Source organism: Peromyscus eremicus, chromosome 7 (genome assembly GCF_949786415.1).
Source record: "Peromyscus eremicus chromosome 7, PerEre_H2_v1, whole genome shotgun sequence".
NCBI lineage: Eukaryota > Metazoa > Chordata > Mammalia > Rodentia > Cricetidae > Peromyscus > Peromyscus eremicus.
The window spans coordinates 39052301-39076996 of NC_081422.1; the positions used below are offsets into that span (position 1 = coordinate 39052301).

Genomic DNA, 24696 nt, shown 5'->3' on the forward strand with positions numbered 1-24696 from the left:
TTGGGCCTGCCAGACCCAGGAGGGAACCCTGAACTTCTGGGCTCCCAACACACAACAAAGCCTCTCCCTCTTCCTCTCCTCTCTGCTGGCCCTTTAGGGACCCAAGCCCCACCCTCAAGCACCAAACTCCTCACAGAACAATTTGTCTTCTTGCACAAAAGCCCTGGGGGGACTCTACTACATCCTGAGCCTCTGTGGCCCAGTGCCCAGTGTGCCGCCGTCTCCAGGGATAAGCCGAGCAGCAAGTGGTAGGGCATGGGTCCTGCGGCTGACCTGGGGACCCAGGCGGTGCGTGGTAGTTAGTTCATGAACTGAGTGTAGCCCTCAGCTCCTGTGACGATGACATCCATCCAGATGCGCATGGCCTCTGCAGATGGGGCCACCATGTAGTACAGCCGGTCATGAGTCTTCACGCAGAAGGTGAGGGCAGGATTCGGACTCTGCCAAGGCAAGACAGGAAGTGCTAAGGTGGAACTCCATGCCCAGAACATTTTGTTCACCTGCCTCTTGATTGCCTTCTTCCTCAAAGTCCCAGGAAATCCTGAATTTATGGCTGAGCCTTTTTTGGCCGGGGACGGGACGGGACGGGATGGGGGGGGGGGCGACGGACGGGGGGGGGGGGGACGGACACGGGGGGGGGGAGGTGGAGGAGCCGGCGTGGAGAACACAGGGGTTCAAGAGAGGGTTACTTTGTGTAGCCCTGGCTGTCCTGGAACTCTGCAGACCAGGCTGGCCTCCAACTCATAGAAATCCACCGGTCTCTGCCTCCTAAGTGCTGGGATTAAAGGTGTGTGCCACCACCACCTGGCCTAAGGCCGAGTCTTAAACAGGCCAAAGCCTAGTCCCCAGGGGTCCACAGGTTTTTGTTCTAACACGTGGCAGTATCAGGCTCTCTAAACTTTTGCAACCCCAAAAGGGGCATGCCTCAGTTCCAAAATTAATACAAGAGAATCTGTCACAAGGGTTGTCCCAGTGAGAACCAGATTTTCTTCTAAGGCAAAAAGAGGCAGGAAAAGGCTCTAAGTAGGAGGTTGGCCCAGACCCTAGAGGAGCAGAGGTCAGGGTTAGGCGGGGTCTGAGGGCTGGCAAGAGACAGGGCAACCTGCATAAGACTAGCTGGCTCAGCCTCCAACAACTCCTTTTATCAATTCCGCGTCTCCGATCTAGTGCCTGCACTTCCCCACCGACCCCTCCAGCTCCCCTCCAGTCTGTACTGTCCGCCTCCCTCCGCCTCCCTCCGGGCTACACCAGCTGTCAGGGCCAGAGAGGAAGGCAACAAGTGGGTTCCAATCCACAGGAGCTCCTTGCTCCCTCCTCTCTCTGGCCTGGAGCTCGTTAGAGGAATGGAAGAGGAGTCAGGGGTCAGGGGCCATAGGACAGAGGAGCTGTTAACGTGAGCAGTTCTAGTTAAAGGCGTGTGGGGTAGGGGTACCTCAGTCACCATAGTGAAGTGGAAAAGCCTTTTCTGGGAGGGGGAGAGGAAGAAAGGAAGAGAAAACTGGTAAAAAGAGTGAGGAGGAAGCGGAGCCTGGGCAGAGGACAGGCCCAAGGCCTTTGCACCCAGAACACGCCCCGACACCCCTTCCTGGTGGCTATCCCCGCAGCCACACCCTGGTCCTCGCTGCCTCACCTTGGCTGCGCTGCGCAGGTGGTCATAGTACACTTCCTCGATGGCCTGGAAGTAGATGACCCCCTTCAGCTTCGTTTCGTGCTTGTCTGCAAAGGAATGAGGGTGGACTGAGCGGAACAGAGCACCGAGCGCCCCGAGTCTGAGCTCTCTTCCTCATCTGGGGAATGGCTTGCAGTCTTGGCTTCTACAACTCCAACACCGAGTCCAAGAGGGAACCTTGGCACAGATGTAAGGTAAACTGGAGCTCTGCTGAGGTGCAATCTACCGAAGACAAAGCTACAGCCCGCAGGAGCAAAACTGGTAAAGCTCTTCCGGATAATTCAATCACGTCATCAAAAGTAGGGTGCTTGGAATCCTAACAACTTGCTGAGGCAAGGATTTCGAGTTCCAGGCCAGCCTAAAAATAATAATCTCTAAAATGCTAGTCAGTGGTGGTACAGGACTTTAATCCCAGCACTAGGGAGGCAGAGGCAGGTGGATCTCTGAGTTCGAGGCCAGCCTGGTCTACAGAGTGAGTTCCAGGACAGCCAGGGCTACACAGAGAAACCCTGTTCCCAAAAAACAAAAACAAAACAAAACAAAACAAAAAACCCTCTAAAATAATAATTACATTAAACAAATATAAATAATAAACTAGAAAAAAGACTTTGATCTTTCTAGGCCAAAGTTCCAGTCCAAGCAGAACTACATAGTGAGACCCTGTATCAACAAACAAGTAACAACAAAAAATAATTTATTGGACGTATCTAAAAATAACAGCTTTACAACAGTCACTACAGCTTTTTGTTTTGTTTTTCGAGACAGGGTTTCTCTGGGTAGCCCTGGCTGTCCTGGAAGTCACTCTGTAGACCAGGCTGGCCTCGAGCTCACAGAGATCCTCCTGCCTTTGTAGCGCTGGGATTGAAGGCGTGTGCCACCACTGCCTGGCAGCTTGTTATACGCACACTAACTATGCCCCTAGTGGAGATGGGTTAGCAAATTAGAGTGGACCACGTGGTGGAATGGTACATAGCTGCTGTTATAGAAGATGATACAGAATTTGTGTGTGTGCTGTACAGGCACATGTGTGAGGATGTGCATGCCCGTGCACACACACTCAAGAGGCCAGAGAAGGATGTCACTCTCTACCATATTCCCTTGAGACAGGGTCTCTCACTGAACCTGGAGCTGGGTTGGCAGCCAGGCAACCCCAGCCATCCTCCTGTCTCCACCTGTCAGTGCTGGGGTAGCAGGTATACATGGGGTACACAGAATACTGGGATTTGCACTCAGGTCCTCACGCTTGAGTGGTAAGTGCTCTACCCACTAGGCCATCTCTCCAGCCCCAAGAAACATTTGATACAGATATAGGTGAGGGAATAAATCTATAAAACCCACCAAGTGTTAAGTATACAGTTGTAGATATATTTAAAACAGAAAAACTGCTGAGACCTTAAGGCAAAAGGACAATGTATTGGCTGCTACCATTTGTATATGAGAAGGGGATAAGAATGTTGTTAGTCGGAATATGTGCACACCTAAAATCCCAGCATTTGACAAACACAGGCAAGAGGATAAACAGTTCAAGACCAGTTCTGACTACATAGTGAGCTTGAGGCCAACCTGGGCTACACGAGACAGTGTCTTACTTTAAAAAAAAAAAAAAAAAAAAAAAAAAAAACCAAAAAACACTGATCAAATGGTACAGCCAACACTAGCTCGGGTCCGGTCCTGCGGGAGATGACGGTGCCGATCACTGAACTCCGAAGTGACAGATATTAATAAGCTCCTTCCATGGGTCCCTTGCCACACTCCAGGTTATTCCAGGCCCAATCCCCTGCACTAGCCTCCTAAAGGTCCTGCCCAGCCTCCAGCCCGGCTACTCACCTGCCCCGACGATGACGTGGGATGAGTCTGAAAACAAGCCTGCTGCTTCAGTGTAGGAACGCCTCTGACGGTTCCTCTTTGGAGAACCAACCTCCTCTGTGTCTTGGCACAGACAAGCGCCAACGCATCCCTCCAGCTTGTCTCACAGCCTCCTCCACACAGAGTTCTGTGGAGTCACTACACTTCTCACTTGGAAAAGCAGCCTCACTCTTCCTACACCAGGACCAGCTCTTCCCGCCCATATTCTTGGCAAACTCCTAACCAATCTTCAAGACCCACTGCAGACCACTACAACAGAAAAACACGAATCCTCCGCGCAGCACTCGGCACGCTGAATCTGAACCTTTGTTTTCTACACCCGTATCCTCCTCCAACAGCAACAGCTACGTGCCAGGCACACCACAGGTGCCCAGTCATTGTAGGATGACTGAGGCCTAGGTACTGGCATCTGAAATCACAAACCCCTTCTGCGGGAAGCTACAACACGGTGAGAAGGTACAGGCACGCAGCCTCGTCATGTGCCAGTGTGGCTAGGAGTTCAGGAGTACCTTGCCACATCTGAGGGTGTTAGAGTGTGAGAGGCGACAGCCCATTCCGAGCATCCAGCGGAGCCTGGCACGGACCGCGGCATCTGTCACTACAAGCATTACGCTCAGGGCTGATGTCACACAGGCAGACAGGGATGAGTACTGAAGAGGGTGGGACCCACTCCAGGGAAGGTGGAGCCTCCGAGGGGCTCACCCAGGTTAGTCTCTGTTGTGATTTCCTGTAGAAGGAAGAGGGGGCAGGCCCAACAGGCAAGCCACACCCAGGTCCTGGCGTAGCCCCACACCCGTCTCAACATTTCCTCCTCTGACATAAGAAGCCTGGCCACCCTCCCGCGGTCCCCTCCCCCCCTTTCTTCTTTCACTGGAAATAGTAACAGGCTCCTGCCCACACTTCCGTCCCGCCCACCTATCCTTGGTCTTGTGCAATCTGGCTTCTGCCTCCTCTCGTGGTGAGAAGCCTTCTCTCCACAAATCTCAGTACCGGAGTCAAATGGCCCTTGGGCCACATCATTCTTGGCCTTTGGGCAATATCTATCATTGCTGGCGACACCCTGGGCTTACAAATGTCTGTTCCCTTGGCCGGCTTCCTTCTCTGTCCCCGCTGCCCGCCTAAATGTGATCTCCTTTTGTTTCATAGACATGAAGCGAGATCACATGTGCCAAGTGCCAGCCCAGCACCTGGCATGCACTCAGAGCCAGCTCCCTGCTTCCTGCCCTTCTGCCTCTGCCGATTTCGTCCTGCCTCTTCCCCACAAGTGGCGGTCTCTCCCCTCTGCTCTGCCTCGTGGTTGCTCTGACACCTTGGACAATTAGGCTTTCTGAGCCCCACTTTCCTTACACATAAAGGAGGAGTACATTCTGGCAAAGATGAGATGAGCCGATGCATACAGAGTACTGATCACGCAATTGTTTGATGAACAGGACTTGCATTCGCCGAGACTAGTGCTTCAAGATGTTCAACTAGGGTCTCCCTCAGAGCCGAGCCTTTCTCCTGGACTTAGCTCAATGCACCTCAGCCTCCACACGTCTGAAGTGGAGCTCTGCTTCCCAGGCTGACAAGGTCCCTCTACTGTCCTAGCCTAGGCTTCTGACTCTCCACATCCAGGACCCAGGGTGATCGGGGAAGGCTTCTCAAGTGGGTAAAAGGTGAGAGGGGGCAAGCAGGGCACTGGCCTGGACATTCATGACCCCCAGCCCTCCCCTTTCCAGTTTCGTAGGTGGTGGGGCTGAGTGACTGGCAGGCAGGTGTGGCGCGAGTTACTCCCCAGCTGACGCACTTAATGTCAGGGCAAAGCCCCTCAAGCCTCTCTTGTCCTCTGCTAACATGACCAGCAATGTTCCAGAGAGGCTCACTGTGAGGCAAGGACAGCCAGCCCACAATGCACGACAGATTCATGTCACGCACAGGAAGGGGCTCAGGGGATCACTGATCACGGCATAGTCTAGCCCTCATTGACTAGAGGGCCACACAGCACCTCATGCTCCAAGTAGGAAAATCCAAGATATTCTGGGGATCAGAGGCGATGCTAGAGACTGGGGGAGGGAGAGGAAGAGGAAGAGCAGAGGTGAATAAGGCCCCTGGTTCCTGGGTCGTCCCAAGAGTCCTGGATACTGCTTAACTGATGACCTTGAAGTCTCTCAGGGAGACCAAATTTTGTACCCAGGGTCTGAGTGTTGCCCTGCAGCAAACCCACTCACTGTACTCAACTCTCGGCTTGGAAGGTGCCTTCCTGACAGTATGCACCAAGGGGGAAAGCATGGCCATCTTGTCAGCAGAGCCTAGAGCAGGGACTGGAGTTTTAGATGCTCCACAGCGCCGCAGAGCAAATGAATACGTGATGAACGAAAGGATGAATGTGAACCATGCACTCTACATTTTCAGGGGGGGCGGGGACTCAAAGCCCATCAGAGCCTCTGCCTCTCTACCTGGAAGCTTGGCCTCCTGCTAGCAGGCCAGCCAACCCCGCTGTCAGAGCCCAGGGGTCCCAGCCCTGACTGGCCCAAGGGCAGCCTGTGGGAACTCACCCACGTAATAGGAAAGGGTGCGCTTGAGCCGATCAAAGACAAACCAGCGCTTCTTCCACGATTTAATCTTGCCACCCATCTTGATCAAGTAGCCACGGCAGACCTGGTGGGGAGCAACACCGGAGAACTCTACAGATACGGAAGCCCCTGAGTCTTTCTCCCCAAGCAGTTCCTTTAGTACCGGTTATCGCCTCTGCATCTCTGAGATGTTGAGGCCACCCCCAACATCTCAGGCTAGCACACAGGATACCGGGACAGACTGAGATCACAATTCCAAGGTGCCCCTCCCCTCCGACGACGAGACCCCCTCTCCCAACAGCCTGAGCCACACGGGTCTGGTACCTTGCTGCTGAGCACCACATGTAGGCAGGTGTCCACCCCGTGGCCTGACGACTCTATGTGGGTCTTCAAGTCAAAGTCCTCCTTCCGGTTGGGCAGGTAGCGGGTAAGAGGTCGTGCCTGGGGACGAAGGGCAGGGATGGCAGAGTTATTTCTCTTCTCTCATCAGTCCCTTGTTCTTAGTCCTGAACCTCCCACAACTTCCCATCACCCGCTCTGGTTGCCCCTGGTTTCACAGGACTCGGGACCGGCGTGGAGACCTAGCCTGCCTGTGCTGACTCTACCCAGGCCCAGGCAAAATGCTGACCAGCTCCTTGCCTCAGTTCCCCACCTGTGACAATGACAGTCACTGCTGTCTTCTTGTCCCTCCCCGCCCTCCTGACAGAATGAACAAGAGGCCAGGTACGAACATGTTTTGGGAAAACAAGTCCTGTGGGAGATCTGTGCCCTAGGGGTGGTCACCTCGGCAGGGAGGGCCCAGAAGACCCCAGCCTGGGAAGGACTATGGAGACTCAGTCAGAAGGAGCAGCCGGGCTGAGTACTACAGTTCTCACGGGGTCAGGGACCAGGCACACAGGTAGACGTCCTTGCCCAGCCCCTCTCTCCTTCTCGCTGCTCATGTCCCAGGTAAAGTCTGGTTTTGAGCAATGAGAGATTTTTGCCTCAGGAAGCCAGTGTCTCTCAGAGATACAAACTAAATGTTAGCAAGGCTGCCCACAGGTGAGAGACTGAAGCCCAAAGGCCCCATGAGGTGAAAGGGCGGGACACACAGGAGCGCACCATGCAAGACGGACAGTTGGGTGATGGTGTGGCATAAACTCACAAAGCTGGAACAAGGCCCTGGAGAGGCCAAGGCAGCCATTCTGGGTCTTGGCAACCAGCTCCTGTCAAGTCTGGAGCCATATCCAGAGTCCCACGTCTTTGTCCCTCTCTCTATGTATGACTTTGTACTGGTTTTTCAGAGGTGCCTTTCTTCAGACCCTAGCTGATCCCAAAGACATACAGGAGGCCTGCGACAGCTTCACACCCCACCCTCCCCAGCACACACGCACGTACTCATGTATGCACTCATGTGTATACACACACACACACACACACACACACACACACACACACACGCACTTTGACAAACCCTAGTGGGTCTGCTTTTTGTGGCCAGGGAGTCCCAGGTAGAATGCTGTCTGTGCTAAGCCTGCAGTAATCTTTTCTGGAGAACAGGCTTCACAGCCCGGCAGGGAGGCCTGCTTCATGTCCCCCCCACCACGGCAACCACTCACCTGGGAAAACTGTTTCTCCCGCAGCTTCACCTCCTTCTCCACCAGCTGCTGCCTGCGGGCGCTCTCACTCTGTAGTCTCCTTTCCACCTGCTCCCGCCTCCGCCGTTCCTCCTCCAGGGCCTGCCTCCGTAGTTCCAGCTCCCGCTCCTGCCCGAAAAGCCAGGGGTCAGTGCCCTCAAGCCTGGACAGAGCCACAGAGGCACCGGCCCTGGACAATGGCCCGGCTGAGATAAACACTTCCAACACCGGTTCAGTCACCGCTCTATGGCTGCAACCCTACAAAGTCCCTTACCCTCTCTAAGCCTCAGATACCTCATTAGGAAGATGGGCTTCAACATGTCTGCTTCTGGGTGTGGGGCAAAAATTCCAAGAAGTCAGATCTGCCATCAGACTCCAGCACAAAAAAAATAGCACTCAATAAAGTGGGTCTTGTATAACTTTCTTTTATTGAGACAGAGTCTCATGTTACTCTGGCTGGCCTAGAACTCACTCTGTAGACCAGGCTGGCCTGCCTCGAACTCACCAAGATCCACCCACCTCTGCCTCCCAAGTGCTAGGATTAAATAAAGGTGTACACCATCACACCTGGTTATAACTTACAAAATAAACAAATAAAAGACTGCATTTTTATTTATTTCTCTGTGTGTGTATGTGCCTGTGCACTCACGTGTGCGTGTGCACTCACGTGTGCGTGTCATGCATGTGCAGGTGTCCACAGAGGCTAGAAGAGGGTCAGATCCCTAGGACCTGGAGTCATAGGCAATGGTGATGTCAATGTCAGGAAGCAAACTGGTCCTCTGCAAGAGCAGCAAGCCCTCTTAGCGGCCGAGCGTCTCTCCAGCCCCAGGCACTTACATCTTTATCTGGATTCCTAGAACGTGTGTTAGCTAACCACTGTTTTTGACAGCTGGTACATACAGTCCTTTCCCAATCACTGGCTTAATAAGGCTCTTTAAAATTCTACATGTAACATTCACTATTGAATTTCAAATTTCATGGGCAAAAAAATTATGGGGATGAAGGTCACAAGTGAATTTCACATGTCTTCATCAGTAGAGACCCCTGCACTATTTTTTTGTTACAACTCAAAACTTAGCATCATCTCCAACTTTCCTCCAAGAGAGGTTTGTACATTTGCCTTAATTTGGTGTAAATAACACAGAGACATCCTTTTTAGGTGGTCCTCCATCCACAGGGTCAGTTCCTCCTCTTTTTTTTTTTTTATTTCAAGCCCCTGTGATTCCTCGGTTCCACTTACTGGTTCTCAATTAAGAGATTGAGGGTTTTTTGTTGTAGCTTGCTTGGTTAATTTGGTTGGTTTGTTTTTTGAGACAGATTTCCCAGCCAACACCTCTGCCCTGGCTTACTGCCTTTTTTTTTTTTTTTTTTTTTTTTTGGCCCTCCAGCTCAACCCCACTTTCTGCTTTTCCTAACTATCCCCAAGGAGAATGTCCCCCTACTTAGGTTCCCACAAGGTCACAGGATGGGGCACGAGTCCGAAGCTCCCCTATAGGAAACCCATGGCTGGACACAGTGACAATCGCTTGTGTTCCACAGGGGTGCGACACTGTCGCCCTGCCCAAGCCTCGCACGCCACACTTGAGAAACGCAAACTTTCACTGTCTAGTTAATGTGTGTGGAAAGGCTTGGGGTACAGGGCAGGCATTGGCAGGCGGAGCTCACCACCTGCTGCCTCCTGGCTCCAGTCAGCCTCACCCTGGACTCCATGAGCCGGCTCTTCTCTGCATGGGCCTCCTTCAGCATCTTCTCCATCTCCTCAATCTTGCCCATGTCCAGACCGCTGGCACTGGGGAGGGAGGGGGAAGAGAGAGCCCGTCATGCCAGTCCCAGGGCTTCTGGCGCAAGCAGCGGGCTGGAGGCGGGAGGCACCTGGACATGTTGTCAGGGGAGCAGACGGAATTGCCTCCTGTAGAGATGCTGGTCTCCATGCTGTCTGAGCTCTCCAGGCTCAGGGTGTCATAAGCGTGTTCGCCCTCCTCGCCACGCTCCCTGCCAGCTGGCAGGTGGTGCAGGATGGAGCGGTGCATGAGCGCAGGGAAGCCGGAGGGGCCCGCTGGGAAGGGCGCGGCACCATGCAAGGCGTCCCACTGGCACTGGGCCTCCGCTGCTGCTCTCTGCTTCAGCTCAGCCAGCCGCCGCCGCTGCTCCTCGATCACCTGGTGCCCTGCGGGAGGGACAGTGGGATTCATCGTGGGATCCTCACTCACCGGGGGAGGGACCACTGGAGCCTCACAGACAGAGAGGAGGCAAGCAGGAAGAGGCTAACACAGAGCAGCCCCTGCCCCACAGCTGCCCTGTGCCCACAGCTCCGGGCCGGTGGCCCCTGCAGTCTGACTTCAGGCCTCTTTCTGCATCCTGAACGCGCGCGCACACACACACACACACACAGGGCACCACAACTGCCCTGGTGGTGCCCAGGCAGCATGCCAGCCAGCTGTTCCAGCTCTCAACGGAGGCCTGTAGAGATGAGCAGGGCACATGCACCCACCACGTCGACTGGGGAAGGAGGAGGGGAGCTGGTGGGAACCCCTGGGCAGTGCAGGCCCCCAGCAATGCAGAAGCAAGTGCAGCCAGCGCAGGAGGGAAGGAGACTGGAGGGCACAGCCAAGGGCAACAGGGAGGGGAGCCGGAAGGGAAGCCAGCCAGGCACCCTAGCCCAGCGAGGTCTTGGGGGGGGGGCCAGCAGGCAGCAGAGCCTGGGCAGGACACATCATGCCAACGTCAGGACAGGGGCTGCCTGGCCAAAGCGATGTCCTCAGTAACCAATGCTCTACCTGCTGGGTCGTCGGGTAGGAGGGGCTCGGCAGGAAGTAACTCGACTGGTGTGGGGGGCCCAGGGCAGAGGGTGCAGGGGAGAGACACAGGGGGGTAAGAGGAGAGAGAGGCACAGACATGGGCTTTCAAAACAACTGAGACACACACAGCCACGGGACTCCTGTCTGAAGAGCCAGTGTCCCAGGAAACCATTTCTGGAGGTCATCGCCACACAACCCCCCGCCCCCCTTTGCTTCCAATGTCTACCCTACTCGGTCAACAAAAAAACGTCCCCTCATCGGATGGGCCCTCTAAGGTGTCACAGGCCCTCAGACCCTTCGTCCCCTGTCCTTGGGTCTTCTGAAAACTCCCAGGAAGATCTTCTTCATGAGACCTGAATCTTTTCTGCTCTTGCCCGGATCCCAGTGATAGGAAACACCCTGTGAGAAGGCTGAGCATGCGTGAGGTGACGGAGGATCTGGCCAGGGAATGGAGGCGGGGGCAGGCTGGCATTACAGCCACTTACCCTTCTGCTGTAGGGCCAGCTGGCGCTTGGTCTCAATGTCCTGCAGCGTGGCTGCCAGGTTGCGAGGAAGGCTGCTGGTGCCATTCTGGGCGAGCAGGGCACTCTGCGGGGGCGGGGGAGAATGTGGGAGCGCTAGTATTGGGGCTCAGCAGGCGCCACCCGCACCCTAAGATCTGCATGAAGAGCCTTAGCCTCTGCCCAACATGGCTGTCTCCATCCCCAACACCACACATGTCCTCAGACCTTTGGTGATGGACTACGGCCCAGGGTAGCCACGCTGAGCTGTGAAGAGGATGACGAGGAGCCTGAGGAAGAGGGGAGAGGGCCACTACGGGTCCGGGGCAGAGGGCTGGTGGCCTCGCCATCCATCTTGGAGCGGTAAACCTGGAAAGGAAAGGAACCGCCCAGTGATCACCCAGCTTCCCACTGGCTGCCACTTCACAGCACCTGGATCAGCTGTGATCCAAGGTCCTACCCCAGCACAGGGGCTCTGAGACCTTCTGGCTCCAGTAGTCAACAAGGCTGAGCCTCCTAAGCCAGGCCAGTGGGCAGACACTACTGGCAACTGCCCACGCTTCTTCCCAGGCCTTTCCTCCCTGAGCTAATCTCCAGCCCAGTGCTGGATCTGAGGAAGGACCTATAAACTGACCCATGCGGAACTTAGTGTCTGCTGGACAGGGCTGGGCAGGAGACTAAGCGGAGGCCGTGAACAGGCTGTGTGGCCTTGAGCCACACACCTCCCTGCCCTACACCTGGGCTTTCTCATCTGCAAAGGAAAGGGCAGAGCTGGGCTAAATAATAGCCAAACTCCCTGACCGTGCTGACATGCGGCGAATCTGGTCTTTGGAGTCAGGAGCGCCAGGTCTCCATACTGCTGCCTAGCTGAGTGGCTTGGGTGAGATCCCTTTATTCCCCCTATGCCTCAGCCTTTGATCTATACAATGAGCGCTAACACCATCTACCTCAAAGGCCTGTGGTGGGGATTCAATGCATCAAAAGTTGTCAAAGTCTCCAGCCAGCTGGGCATCCGATAGAGGTACCACATGTGTTACATGAATCAGAGCCTCCCGAAGGGACCACAGGATGTAAGCTGAGGTCACAGCCTCAGAGGTACAGCTCCTTCACTGAAGAGTGAGTTTTGAAGGTGGAATTACGGGCGCGACGGCACGTCAGAGGAGCAAAATTGGGTGGAAGACTACACAGCACCCTTGCCTCCCACAGTCAGCACAGTGCTGGAAGACTCGGACAGGACAGTGGTCACACAGGTAACTTTCTACGGCTGTCACTTCTGAGAACCTCTATTGCTCTTTTCTGCCTCCACCCGTCACCCCTGAGACCAGGAGAACAAAACACCAGCCGTTCCCGTGGGTCACACTAGCCCTACTTGCAGCAGGCCCAAGGGCATGTCAAGCTCCCGTTCCGAGTGAGCAACTCTGGAGAAAACTCCCTTCCAATGGTCAGTCAATCCCGATACCCTTGGACTCAGGTGCTGGATGGCCCCCGTCCCCAGCTCCCCAAAGTACCAGGACGGCAAGATGGCTGCCCAGGAAAAGACCCTTGCTGCCCTCTCCGGGCTCATGGGCCCCTCCTTGCCCTGCTGGGTAACACCATGACCCAAGGTACGCATTGTGCCTGAAGGATTGGCAGCAGGTGCTCAGAGCGGCCAGGAACAGGACCTGGGGAAGACCAGGCGGTGAAGGTTACCTGCAGCTGGCGGGAAGCTTTGGCAGGCAGAGGCGGGGGAGAGGAGCGAGGGGAGGCGGCGGCGACGGCCAGGCCAGTCCCCAGCCCGGCCATCAGCTCCTGGTACCACTGCTCTAAGTCTACATCGGGGAGCAGCAGCTTCTCCATCTGGAGGGGCAGGGGAAGGCGAGGATAGAGAGGAAGGGCCAAGACAGGAGGGGAGCGACGGGAAGAAGAGGACGAAGAAAAGGGAGGAGGAAAGGTAGAGGGAGGATGTCATGCCAGGGGGATGGGAAGGAAGGTGTGAGGGAGGGAGGAAGGATGGGAAGAGAGCAAAAGGAGAAGGAAGAGAAAAACAGTGAGACGAGAGTCGCACTAACTGCTAAGAGCAAAGAGAAACAGTCAGGGCCCAAGTTCCAGAGCGTGGACCGGAGCGATGCCAGCAGCCAGGCAGCCGGCCTGCAGGCATCAGGCACAGCCCTAGGCCCTCCGCCGCCGGCGTCAAACACAGAGGCCAGTGAGCAGGGGCAACACACACACAGTCACACCAGCCGTGGAATGGGGGCGGCAAGGACACACAGACCACCAACCTTAGATGAAGGCGTGACGGAAGCGAAGGAAGAGAAGGGCAGCGTGGGAGGAAGACAGGTGATGGGAACCAGGTCCTGGGAGGCAGAAGCCCAGGAAGACAGGCCTGGCGAAGGGGTTGGGGGCATGGGTGAGGTGCCCCACATCGCTTTTAGCTGCTCAAGCGTCACGTACTTGAGAGGCGGCCAGCCACAGGAGGGAATACAAAAGGTTAATGGGAGAAGAACCCAAGATGCGGCCCTGACCACTGGGGAGGGGAAAGGCGGAAGTACAGAAGGAGACCGACCCTGGGAGAGCGCCAGCATCCTCTCAGCAGCCTCTCCTTGGAGACCAGGAGGCTGGGTTTGTCTCTCCCAGGCCACTAAGGTGCTGAGGAGAGCTCCCAAGGTCCCCGTGGAAGAAAGTGAACCACGCTCTACCCTCGATGCCAAGCTGAAGACCCTGTCTGCCCCTGACCCCTCACCCAGGCTGAGAGGTAACAGAGGCCCTTGGGCACAGGTGGGCACACTCTGTGGCTGGTACCTCGCTGCCAGGCAGGGACGGGGGGAGCCTGCCGGGGCAGGTAGCAGAAGCATAGGGGTCCAAGCGAGAGCACAGCTGGAGGGCCTCAGCCAGGCTCACATACTCCTAGGGTGCTTGGGGTGGGGGAGAAAGACGATGTTAACAGGTTCAACCAAGTATGCGTCACCCCACACGCCATGCCAGGCTAAGCCATCACTTCACATCGATGCGGAATCCACAGGGGGATAGGGTACTCGGTATCTGACTGTGGGGAAAGTGGGCTTGAAAGGGCAGGCAGAACCTACTGTGAAAGGCTCCGCTCGACCTCTACTTTGGAGACAAGCACAGCAATTGAGTTGCTGCCCCAAGGAAAACCAACATATTCCTCTATGGATTGGTGCTGGGCTGAGCACAGATGAGGATGCCCAGAGAAGGCCTTCCAAAAGCCCAATGAAATGCAGGGCCTAGCTCCTACAGCCCCATCCGCCTCTATCACACTGGGCATCCCCAGCTGGGCACACGCATGCAAGGGTCGACCATCAGAACAGGGGAGTGGGGATACCACTAGGGCCTGAGCAAGACAAGCTCTGAGAAACAGGCCTGACATTAGCAGAGAGCAACTTCTGCCCCAGCAGGAAAACGGGCTGGTTAAGCACTTGGGACGATGTCAGCCCACTTCACTGGAGGCTGGTGGACAGGGACTATGATACTCCATCACCTGTCCTCAAGCCCTGAGATTATCTGGGTGCTGGTCACCCACAGGAAGCTTCACCAAAGCACAGGATCCTTAGGCTGCCTATCCAGGGTGTCCCATGTATCCCCAGAGCCAGACTATCTTCTGGGGTCAAAGAAAAGGAAGATGAGCCAGAGAATTCAGTGTGTTGTGAGCAACAAAGAACGACATGCAGACTGCATGCGAATTAAAATGCAAATTAACGCTATCGTCTCTCGTATGGGCTAGACACTCGGTGAACGGCACGATGGCACACTCTCACAGACTCTTAGACTGCCAGCCAAAGGATATGCCACACGCCCTTCAGCCCTCCCTGGGAAGAGCTGGAGGCAGGTGTTTGGGGTGCAGGCAGACAGGCAGAGGGCAAAGCAGAGCAGGCAGTCAGCTGCAAGATTACCTCGTGTGCTTTGGGACAGAGCTGAGTGGAAGCAGGAGGGGTTAAGGGAACAGAGGAGGCCCCAGCCTGAGAAGACCTTGGGGACGGGCCCAGAGCCTTGTTCTCCAGCCCCATCTCTGAGGACTCGGAGATGAGTAGCTGAGCCTACAAGAGGGTACATGGTGAGAGAAGCCTCACCCGAACGCTGAGCTCAACCTCCCTGCCCCAGACCTAAGCTGTTTGGACAACAAGACATAGAAAAAGGGGGAAGAATTATCAGGAAACCAGTCACGTCCTGACTGGACTTCCCACACCAGATGTGAAGATTTAGGAAAGAATCATTCAACTCAAGGCCCACTTTCAGGCTGAAAGCCTAAATTCAGACAGAAGCCCACAAGGCCCAGGCTAAGGACCCCTAGGTCCCTGTATTCCTCTTCAAGGGAGGTCCACCTAGTCATGAACCTTTCTAAATTCTCAGCTCTCCACCACCACCCCTCCTAGGGCCCCTGGGCCTCTCGAAAATACTCAGCCACCCAAAAGTGTGAGGTGCCCAAGGCAACTAGAGGCCTGTGGCTGTGGAGAGCCAAAGGTCAGCCCTCAACCACCCAGGAGGAAGGTGGCACACCTTACTCTGGAGTCTCTCAGATCCCCCGAGCCTAAAGCTGGGGCTAACCCAGCCAGGTTACCTCTTTGAGGGTCGAGGTGGTCTTTGGAAAAGGCCTGCCGCCTGTGAGCGAATGGTATCTCCTCTCAAGCACCGTCAGTTTCTCCTTCTCCTGGAGGCCAGGACGGCAGGGTCAGAGCCATGGGAGGGAGCAAGAGGGAGGACCCACCCCCCACTCCTGTGCTGGCAATCCCACCCCAGCTTTCTCTCCCTCGACCACCCCGTGTCTCTCTCTCGGGACCCAAGGCCAGCTACCTTTTGCAGAAGCTGCAGGGCGGCATTCTTGTCCCGGGCCAGACGCTCTGACTCCTGTACTGCTTGGGCCCGGATCTGCCCAGCCTGACTGTCCAGTACAGCCAGGCGCTCCTGAGGAAATGGGATGCAATCAGGCCCTGGAGGGACATAACTCAGCCCAAAGCTTGGCTGATTCTCCTGTCCAAAGAACCAGGACTCTGTGAAGGCAACCATCACACTCTCCTGCTTGGCCTCCACTCACCCCGGAAGAATTCTGGCTAAAGAGGTCAGCTCTTTCTCTTGTTCCTCCCTCTTTCCCTCCCTCCCCGACCCAGTGACCCTTTTTGTCCTCAGGCACATTAGGCAGAAACCAGTCCTGTCTATTCCCTCATCCCATAGCCAACGGTCCCCAAAGCCTGGTGACACTGAACAGTTAGACCTCTGCCCATGCCCACCCCACCCCCGCCCCAACACACACATCACCACTGGAATCCAGGCTCTCCACTTCTTGCTGGGCTTTGTTCTATCTCTCACAGTCTTTAGATCCACTCTACATTCCTCCACAACATCTTCCTAAAACAGCCTTTGAACCTTGTTTGCTTATCTGAATTTCCTCACCATCCTAAAAAGAGCACTTTTTTATACCGTATTACTTAAGTCATTTTGTTTGCTTGACTTTGGTTTTTTGGTCTTGCTATATAACTGAGACTGGCTTTAAATTCACTAGATAATCCAGGCTTGCTTTAACACACTCTGTAAGTCCAGACTGGCCTTAAACTGACTTTGGAGCCTAGGCAAGTCTTGAACTCACGGCAATCCTCTTGCCTCAGCCCTCTGAGAACTGACCCGTCATGCCCCACCTTTTCATTTGGATTTGAGATGAGGTCTCCTTGGGTTGGACTTGAACTCCTGGACTCAGGCAGTCTTCTTGCCTCAGCCACCAGAGAAACTGAGACATATCCTTAGAACTCAAGTGTGAACCACAACACTGGCTCTTCAGTATCTTTTAAAAACCTCAAGTGGGGGCTGAAGAGACGGCTCAGGGGTTAAGGGCACTGGCTGCCCTTCCAGAGGACCTGGGTTCAGTTCCCAGCATCCATACAGCAGCTCACAACTGCCTGTAACTCCAGTCCCAGGGGAGCCAACACATGCATGGTATTCATACACACAGGAAGGCAGAACATTCAGATAAAATAAACAAACAAACAAACAAACAACAACAAAAACCCCAGCAAGGCCAGATCATCCATCTCCTCAAAACCTTTCAGTGTCTCTTTACCACCCACAGAGCAGAACACAAACTCCTTACCCTGCATTTAAGGGCTCTCAGGACTGGTGCCCCACCTGCTTGTCCCTCCACACACGTGGCTCCACCAACCTGTACTCTAAGCTGTACCACTGTAGACTCTTAGTCCTCATCTGTCACCCTCTCGGCCCAGGAGGGCCATTCCAGTCTTGCCCACTATCCTGAGGCTCCTCCTCCAAGGCCAGGCTGAACGCTGCCTCCTCTCCAGAGCCTTCCTTGACTGCCATTCCATTTCCCTGTTCCCGCCTGTGCATTCGCATTAGTCTAGATCCATCCACCTTGTCTCACTGTGATCCGTGACTGCGTCTCCACCACCACCTCCGCCCTCTCTGTAAGATCAGAGGCAGGACCAGTGTCATGTCTGTCTCCACAACCCCCCAGGGCTTACCCCAGTGCCTGGCTCAACAACCATGTGCTAAAAGAAAATGAAAACATTTTGAGAGGACAAGATGGCAGCTAGGCAAAATACGATGGATTAATCTTGGGAGTCTCAGACCACCACTCTTTGGAGCAGCACACGGGAGGGGGAGGCGCGAAGAACGGAGCTAGCCTAAACTTGGAGTCAGCCCACGCAAAAACCGGAAACATTAGACAGGAACCCTCACAGCACCAGCCGCCACTTATTCGGAACGGAGGAGGGCTGGGGTGCTGCTGGGTGTCTTTTTATCTGTTACTTCAACTAACCTTAGGAAGCAGGTGCCTCTATGCCCGTTTTAGAGATGAGAACACGGACATGTTTAGAAGTTAGAATCTCCTGGGTAGTTAGTGGTAGACTCAGGACTAGAACCAGATCGGTAGGATTCCAGGGCCAGCTTTCTCAACCACTCCCAACCACAGTGGACTGATACAATAGCTCTCCAGGGAAGACAGATCCTGAGGGGACTCTGGAGATACACAGGAAAGCTCAAAGGGAATATAGGCAACAATGTCATAACACACACACACACACACACACACACACACACACACACACACACACACCCTCAGGTCCTAGGCTGGCCACAAAGAGGAAAGACACAGTCCCTGAAGCTGAGTCCCTCCAAGACCTCCAGTGAGTGGACCAGCTGACCTAAGCCCCCTGACTGCCTGCATTCTCTCCAGGTGAAGAGGGAGAACAGCGAAGAGCCAACCCAGACCACATGCAGCACAGCAGAAATGCCTGGGGCCCTGAAGCCTAGCAGGCTTGGGTTCCCACTCTGACTCGGAAGTTTATATACTGAATGCACTGTGCTAACCAGTTACTCATCTATAAAATGAGGCCGAGTGCCCACCTTATGAGATACCCTAAGAACAGCATGAGAAAACCCAAGGGAAGGTCCTAGAGGGGTGTCTGCCACATGAGCTTGGGAAACGTTAGTTTTCTTCCTTTCCTATATCTTATATGAGGACAATAGGTGCACTTTAAGAATGTATTTTTTATGTGTATATGTGTGCCCGAGTGTATGTCTGTGTACCATGTAGGTACAGGAACTGGAGAAGGTCAGAAAAGGTGTTGGATCCCCTGGAACTGTGGTTAGAGATGATTGTAAACCACTATGCGGGTGATGGGAATCGAATGGGTCCTCTGGAATACTCTTCAATACTGAGTACTCTTTAATAGTGAGCCATCTCTCTAGTCCCCCCAATAGATGCACTTTTAAGGCAGAACAGCTCAGGGAGGGGAACAAGGGATCTGGGCCTATGATATCCAGTCATCCCGCTCTTACCACCAAACTACTGGCCGACAAGCCCCCATCTCACATCTGAACTCTAACCCTAGACCTCACGATCCTCACCTCCCATACTCAAGTCTAGCCAGGAAACTGCACGTGACCATTGTATGGACCTTTGACACGGGTATCATAGACTTGGCCATCACCTAGGCCACCCTCCCTAACCCTCTCCTGCTTCTTCTGAACACCTGTCCCATCCATCTGTCGCTGTGTACACTTGGTGTGGCCGAGACCAGTCCAGGACCACAGCTTTAGTAAACCAGAGGTGACCAGAGACAATGCCCCATCTTCTCACTTTGCATATAGTCATGCCTGAGCTGGACCAAAGCAGGAGACTCCTATTGTCAGGGAGATAGGCTAGCATCCAGATCTCGGGTCTCTGTGCATCCCAGCACTTCCAACAGCTCTAGAAAGGTACAGGCAGGGATGGACGTATAGCTGAATGGCAGAATATGGGCTTAGCATACAGAAGGCCCTGAGCCAAGGGTAGCCAAGGCACCTCAGCCAGTTTCCTCCTCCATCTCCATCTCTCCTTTACTGGCCAAGCCACTGCCAAGGGTAGTCAAGGCACCTCAGCCAGTTTCCTCCTCCATCTCCATCTCTCCTTTACTGGCCAAGCCACTGCCAGCTCCCCATGTGAGCCAATTCCACTTTCCTTTGAGAAACTGTCGAGAGCCACAGCTTAGTACTACCAGCTATTCTTGCTGAGCCCTGCTCACCTTCATACTGCCTTTACATATTAATTTCACACCAGCCCTAGAGTTCCCATTTTTACTGACAATCACCAGGAAACAGAGACACAAAAGGTTGTCGTTTGTGTCGTTAACTTTCACAAAGTCACAGGCTGTGTGACTCAACCCCAGGTCACTAGCCTCCATCCGTCACCAGGGCTGTGGGGGAGTGAGCAGGGCACACCTTCCTCTTGGTCACGCTGCGCAGCAGCTCAGCCTTGCTCCGTAGCAGCCCCTGGCCGGCCAGCTCCCGCTCCTCCTCCACGCGACTCTCCCGCTCCAGCTGCTGGAACTCCAGGTCCTCAAAGAGCTTTGTCTCAGTCTCCAGAGCGTCTGCCTCCTTCAACGACAGTGACACCCGGGGTTGGATGGGGGTGCTCTCAAAGCCACTCTGGGCCAGGCCACAGAGCCATGAGTTATGGGGGGCTGGACCCGGGGAAACTGGGGAAGAAACCGGCCCCACCACCCAACTCCCTCTGCTCGGCTGGCTGAGCCCTTTTCGTGGACCTCGCGGTCTGGAGCGCTGATCCCCACCCAACCTTGCCGGTCCCCTTCCACGCCACTGCACCGACCCTAGCGTCCGGCAGGTACTGCAGGGGCCAGGTGGTCCCGTCCCACCGCTCTCCTGTCTCCGGTCTGGGCGGTGGCCCACGGGGGCCAGGGGGAGGGGGCTGGTGGAACTGACCCTTCTCAGCTGCTCCTGTAACTGTTCCCGCACTGACTCGGGGCAGTTATCGAGCTGCGTCTGGAGCTCGGCGTAGAGCGCCTGGCGGGCCTCCAGGTGCCTCCGTCCCGCGGCCAGCTCCGCCCTCTCCTGGTCGGCGGGAGGGGAGGGAGGCGGGGCACAGGGGAGAGAGAACACACACTCCTCAACTCCGGCCCGGCGCGGGGGGCGGGGGGGGGAGCGCGGGGGGACACCGGGAGTGGGGGGCAAGCACCGAGACGGAAGAGAGCAGGAGAGGAAGGAGGGCACGTGGGAGAGGAGGCATGGAGCAGAGGTGTGAGACGGGACTCAGGCAGGGGACGGTGTAACAAAGGCCGAGGTGTGGGGGGCAGGGTGGAAATGTTGGTCCCTTTAGAAACTAATTTAGGTAGGTCCTAAGACGGGACCTTCCGTTTCCGCTCCAAACCAAAGTCAAAGCTGATGCATCGTGGCAAGAACTGAGCCTCGAGCTCTGCCACCGTCCCGAGACCAAAATTTAACCCTGGGGAAAACGGGAGTGGTGGGAAGCGTTAAATGCAGGAGTTGAGGGTGAAGGGGGAGCTGAAGATAGCAGAGCTACCGCGGTGCAGCAAGGGGACCCCAGCCCAACCCCCGCGGCCTCCCTCCCGCCCTGCCCAGGGTGGGGGTGGGGTGCCAGCAAAGCAGGCTGAACTTCAGTAGGGATGAGGGTTGCAATTAGTTCGGCCCGTTGCCATGGTAATAGGAGCCCCAGGAGTGGATACAGGGAGGAGGTGGATGGCTCTGTCTGGGGCGAGATGACACCTCTGAGGGCGGAACGGGGGACTAGGGGAGGAGATGGTGAGTCACCCCTCCGAAGGACAGGCAGAGGAGAAACTGTGATTACTGATTCCAAAGCCAGAGTGGGGCCATGGGCTGGAAAGCTGGGAGGGAAAGTCAAGAGAACCTTACCACCACCACCACCACCACCACCACCTCCAACACCTGCACCAGAGGGGAGGCCAAGTCCAGGCCTCTGAGCAATCTCAGTTAAGTGAGGCTAGCCAGGTTGCTTGTGGAATGCCTCACCTCTAAGGAATATAGTCCCATGCTGCAACTGCCCAGCTCACCTACCCACCCACCCAGAGGGAAGGCCTTGATCAGGCCAGGCCCTGAGGTCCAGACACTACTGCCTTTAAATTATCCTGTGTTCTAGGGGGCCTCCAGGAGGAACGGAGGGAAGGGACTGTCTAGATTCAGCAAGGATGGGTAGCCACTCGGTGGGCGGAAAGGCCCTGTCCAAGGCCTCCAAGGCTGTGCCCACATCTGGACCTCCATATCACTCAGCTCCGAAGGGCGAGGCAGGAGAGACAATAACACACTCCAACCCCTGCCCTTCAACATTCTGGAGGCAGCAGCCCAGGCTTTTCCAGTAGGAGGCGCTGTCTGGGCAAAACAGTTCTTGGACCATGCACACCTTTCCCCAACACACACACACACATCCTTCCTTGTACCTCTCCTGCCAATGATCCACTAAGCAAAATTTAGCTGTGCCTTCCTGCCAGTTCCTTTCTGATCATGGGGTCCCACACCAAGAAAAGAAGGAGGCAACATTAGAAGGGAGAGGTCAGGGGCACAAAGGCACCCATGGAGTTAGTAAAGCTGGCATGACCCAGCCCTGCCTGGGTGGCCTGGCAGTTAGGGGCATGCGGAGAGCCCAGGACAGTGATTAGAGGGGGCGTTAGTGCAGGCCTGGTCGGCAAGCATGGGGTTAATTTGGCACAGAATCTGGGAGTGTGGTTTTGGGGGCCAGAGCCAAAGCTCCATTTTAAAAAAAGAGGAGGGGGAGAGGCATTGAATTAAGATTCTCAAAATTGAGAAAAAGAGGAAGGTAACTCTCAAAAAAAAAAAAATAATAATAATCCAGAAGGAAAATTAAACTTCTTAGAAAAATACTGTCAAATCCAGAAATAGATGAACCCTCTCCACTTCAGAGCTTTTGGCACGCTGTTGGGCATCTTGGACATGGCTGGCACAACCCCCGTGGGACGCAGCAGCCCCTGAAGACGGGCACGAAATCTGAAAGGGGCAGGAGCTGGGACTATCTGGGACGGGAGGCTGCAGACCCTGATGACAGGAAACAGAGGCCTGTGGGCCATCTCCCAAAGACCACATCCTAAGCATCTGAGGCATGCTTGAGGGAGGGCTTCTCCTCCTGGTGGGCCCCAAACCTGAGTCATGCCCCCCACTCCAGCAGCACCAGTCCTTCAGGCTGTGCTCACTGCCCAAGAAAGGGCTTTAGCACTTGCTAGAAGAACCACACAGGCTCCAGAATGGCAGGCACCCAGGCAACCAGAGGTAGCACAGAGATCCAGATAAATGAGACCCCAAACACCAGCCCAGCCCCTGGCAGTACCATCCAAGCTTGTACCTTCCAGAGAGAAGAACCCCTCATCCCTGGAGGGTTACAGAGACCATTTGGTGAGCAGGATGGATGTGGAGGGATGCACAGAGACCATTTGGTGTGCAGGTTGGATGTGGAGGGATGTACAGAGACCATTTGGTGTGCAAATGGATGTGGAGGGATGTACAGAGACCATTTGGTGTGCAGGATGGATGTGAAGGGATATACAGAGACCATTTGGTGTGCAGGATGGATGTGAAGGGATATACAGAGACCATTTGGTGTGCAGGATGGATGTGGAGGGATGTACAGCCCTTGGAAAAGCATTTCTCGTACTCTTCTGGACCACTGGTAGTCAGGTATGGGTTACCTTGTCCCTCTCCTTCTGGATGCCCGTCTCCAAGGCCACCAACTTCTCCTGCAGCTGGTCCATCGCCCTCTGTTCTTTCTGCAGCAATGTTCTCTCTGCCTCCCTCTCCCCCTGCAGCAACGCCCTCTCCATTTCCGCCTAGACAGACACCAGGATCCTCATCAAGACAGGGGACTCAGGGTGGGGTTCCCCCCAGGGCCTGCACACATCCCAGCCAGCTCACCTCTCGGGCTGCCTCCTGCAGCTGCTGCTCCAGCTCCTTGACTCGGACCTTCAGCTGCTCTACTCGCCCCAGCACCTGAGCCCTCTCCTCTTCCACGGCCAGCACCTCTCCCTGGAGCTTCGCGCTCGGAGCATCTTCATGCTGGAGGGGAGAGAGCCACCATGGAGGAAGTCCAGAGCCTTCCAGGATCAGACAGACTAAGAGGGTGGATCACTCACACATTCCTCCAACAACTTGAAAAGGGTAACTAGTCTAAAACAGGAGACCACTTTCCTCCCAGCCAAGGAGCTCAGCTATAGGGAAAACATTTACCGGAGTGCCTGAGTTGGGTGGGGCCCCAAAGAAAAACAGGTCATAAAGCACATTTATAGCTTGGGAAAGTCATGGTCACCTCCCTTTTCCTCCTCGCTCCCAGTTCTTCACCTCTGGTCTCAATCAAACCTTGATCCTTTCTCACTATCCCTCCTCACCACATCAGGCCCCGGCCCCGCCCCCAGCCCCCTAACCTCCTGCTGGGTGCTCTCTGTGCTACTGCACTCTTCTTTGAGATTTTCTTCATCAGAGCGCTCCATGCTCTCCCACAGGCGCTGGGAGGCAGCTCCAGACTCCTCACCGCTCCTTCCAGAGACCACTGTGGCTCCTGTCAAGCCTCTGGAGGGCCTCCGGCCTGCCAATGCCAGTGCTGTGGTGGCCTCTCCAATACTGGGCAGTTCCCCAGATTCGGGTCCCCCGTCGGCCCGGCTGTACTCAGCACACAGGTTCAGGATGGTCTCCAGGCGTTGGCGTTCCTAGGGACAACGGATGGGTAGAGCATGAGGAGAAGTCTGAGTGTGTGGCCCAAGTCGGGGTGTGCTGAACACCAGGAATTCTGGGCCCAGCATCGTGAGGACAGCCTCAACCTCAAGATCTGTGGGAAGGACAAGTGTAGTGTCGCACACCTTTAGTCCCAGCACTCTGGAGGGCAGAGACTGGCACATCAGAATCTGAGGCCAGCCTGGTCCACATAGTGAGATTCAGGCCAGCCAGCCAAAGACTAGTGAGACACTAACTTAAAAAGAAAAAAAATGAAAAATTCAGCCAGGCAGTGGTGGCACACACCTTTGATCCCAGCACTCGGGAGGCAGAGGCAGGCGGATCTTCATGAGTTCGGAGGACAGCTCTGTCTATAGATCTAGTTCCAGGACAGTCAGGACTACACAGAGAAACCCTGTCTCAGGAAACCAAAATTAATTAATTAATGAATGAGAAACTCTTGTGGAAGGAGGAGGGCAAGAGGGCCCCTCAGAAGTGGGCAAGAGAACAAGGCAGTATGCCACCTGTCCACGTGGCTGGCGCCTCCCATCGTCCTGTTTACTTTCCCTTTCCTTCCACCCTAGGATGGGGCTTCTTCATAGTCACACAAGGTCACATCCAAACACACACGGGAACACACAGGGATAAGCAGCCTGAAGACCACACTGAGACACAGAGCCATCCGGGTCCTCATGCTGACACAGGTTCATCCACAGGCTCCCTCCCGCACAA

The 24696-nt window shown here is 55.1% G+C and overlaps 1 protein-coding gene across 5 annotated transcripts in view; it reads right to left on the reverse strand.

Annotated features, from left to right (window-relative positions):
• Nucleotides 1–130: 130 nt before the first annotated feature.
• Nucleotides 131–24696, reverse strand: part of Phldb1 (pleckstrin homology like domain family B member 1) — a 46065-nt gene continuing 21499 nt past the window's right edge. Inside the window, exons 7-24 of one of the 5 annotated variants that reach the window (XM_059267728.1) lie at nucleotides 23679–23960; nucleotides 23173–23313; nucleotides 22950–23087; nucleotides 20200–20328; nucleotides 19699–19854; nucleotides 15787–15897; nucleotides 15554–15643; nucleotides 14889–15032; nucleotides 12691–12837; nucleotides 11230–11370; nucleotides 10987–11089; nucleotides 9576–9870; nucleotides 9402–9492; nucleotides 7686–7832; nucleotides 6412–6528; nucleotides 6070–6172; nucleotides 1631–1716; nucleotides 131–440 (exon numbers count right to left, since the gene is read on the reverse strand). In XM_059267728.1, coding sequence (XP_059123711.1) covers nucleotides 300–440; nucleotides 1631–1716; nucleotides 6070–6172; nucleotides 6412–6528; nucleotides 7686–7832; nucleotides 9402–9492; nucleotides 9576–9870; nucleotides 10987–11089; nucleotides 11230–11370; nucleotides 12691–12837; nucleotides 14889–15032; nucleotides 15554–15643; nucleotides 15787–15897; nucleotides 19699–19854; nucleotides 20200–20328; nucleotides 22950–23087; nucleotides 23173–23313; nucleotides 23679–23960 — 2562 coding nt within the window. In that variant the 3' untranslated portion in view covers nucleotides 131–299. Of the gene's footprint in view, nucleotides 441–1630; nucleotides 1717–6069; nucleotides 6173–6411; nucleotides 6529–7685; nucleotides 7833–9368; nucleotides 9493–9575; nucleotides 9871–10986; nucleotides 11090–11229; nucleotides 11371–12690; nucleotides 12838–14888; nucleotides 15033–15553; nucleotides 15644–15786; nucleotides 15898–19698; nucleotides 19855–20199; nucleotides 20329–22949; nucleotides 23088–23172; nucleotides 23314–23678; nucleotides 23961–24696 lie in introns of all 5 variants that reach the window. The other 4 variants (XM_059267725.1, XM_059267724.1, XM_059267727.1 and 1 more) reach the window with 4 other exon arrangements.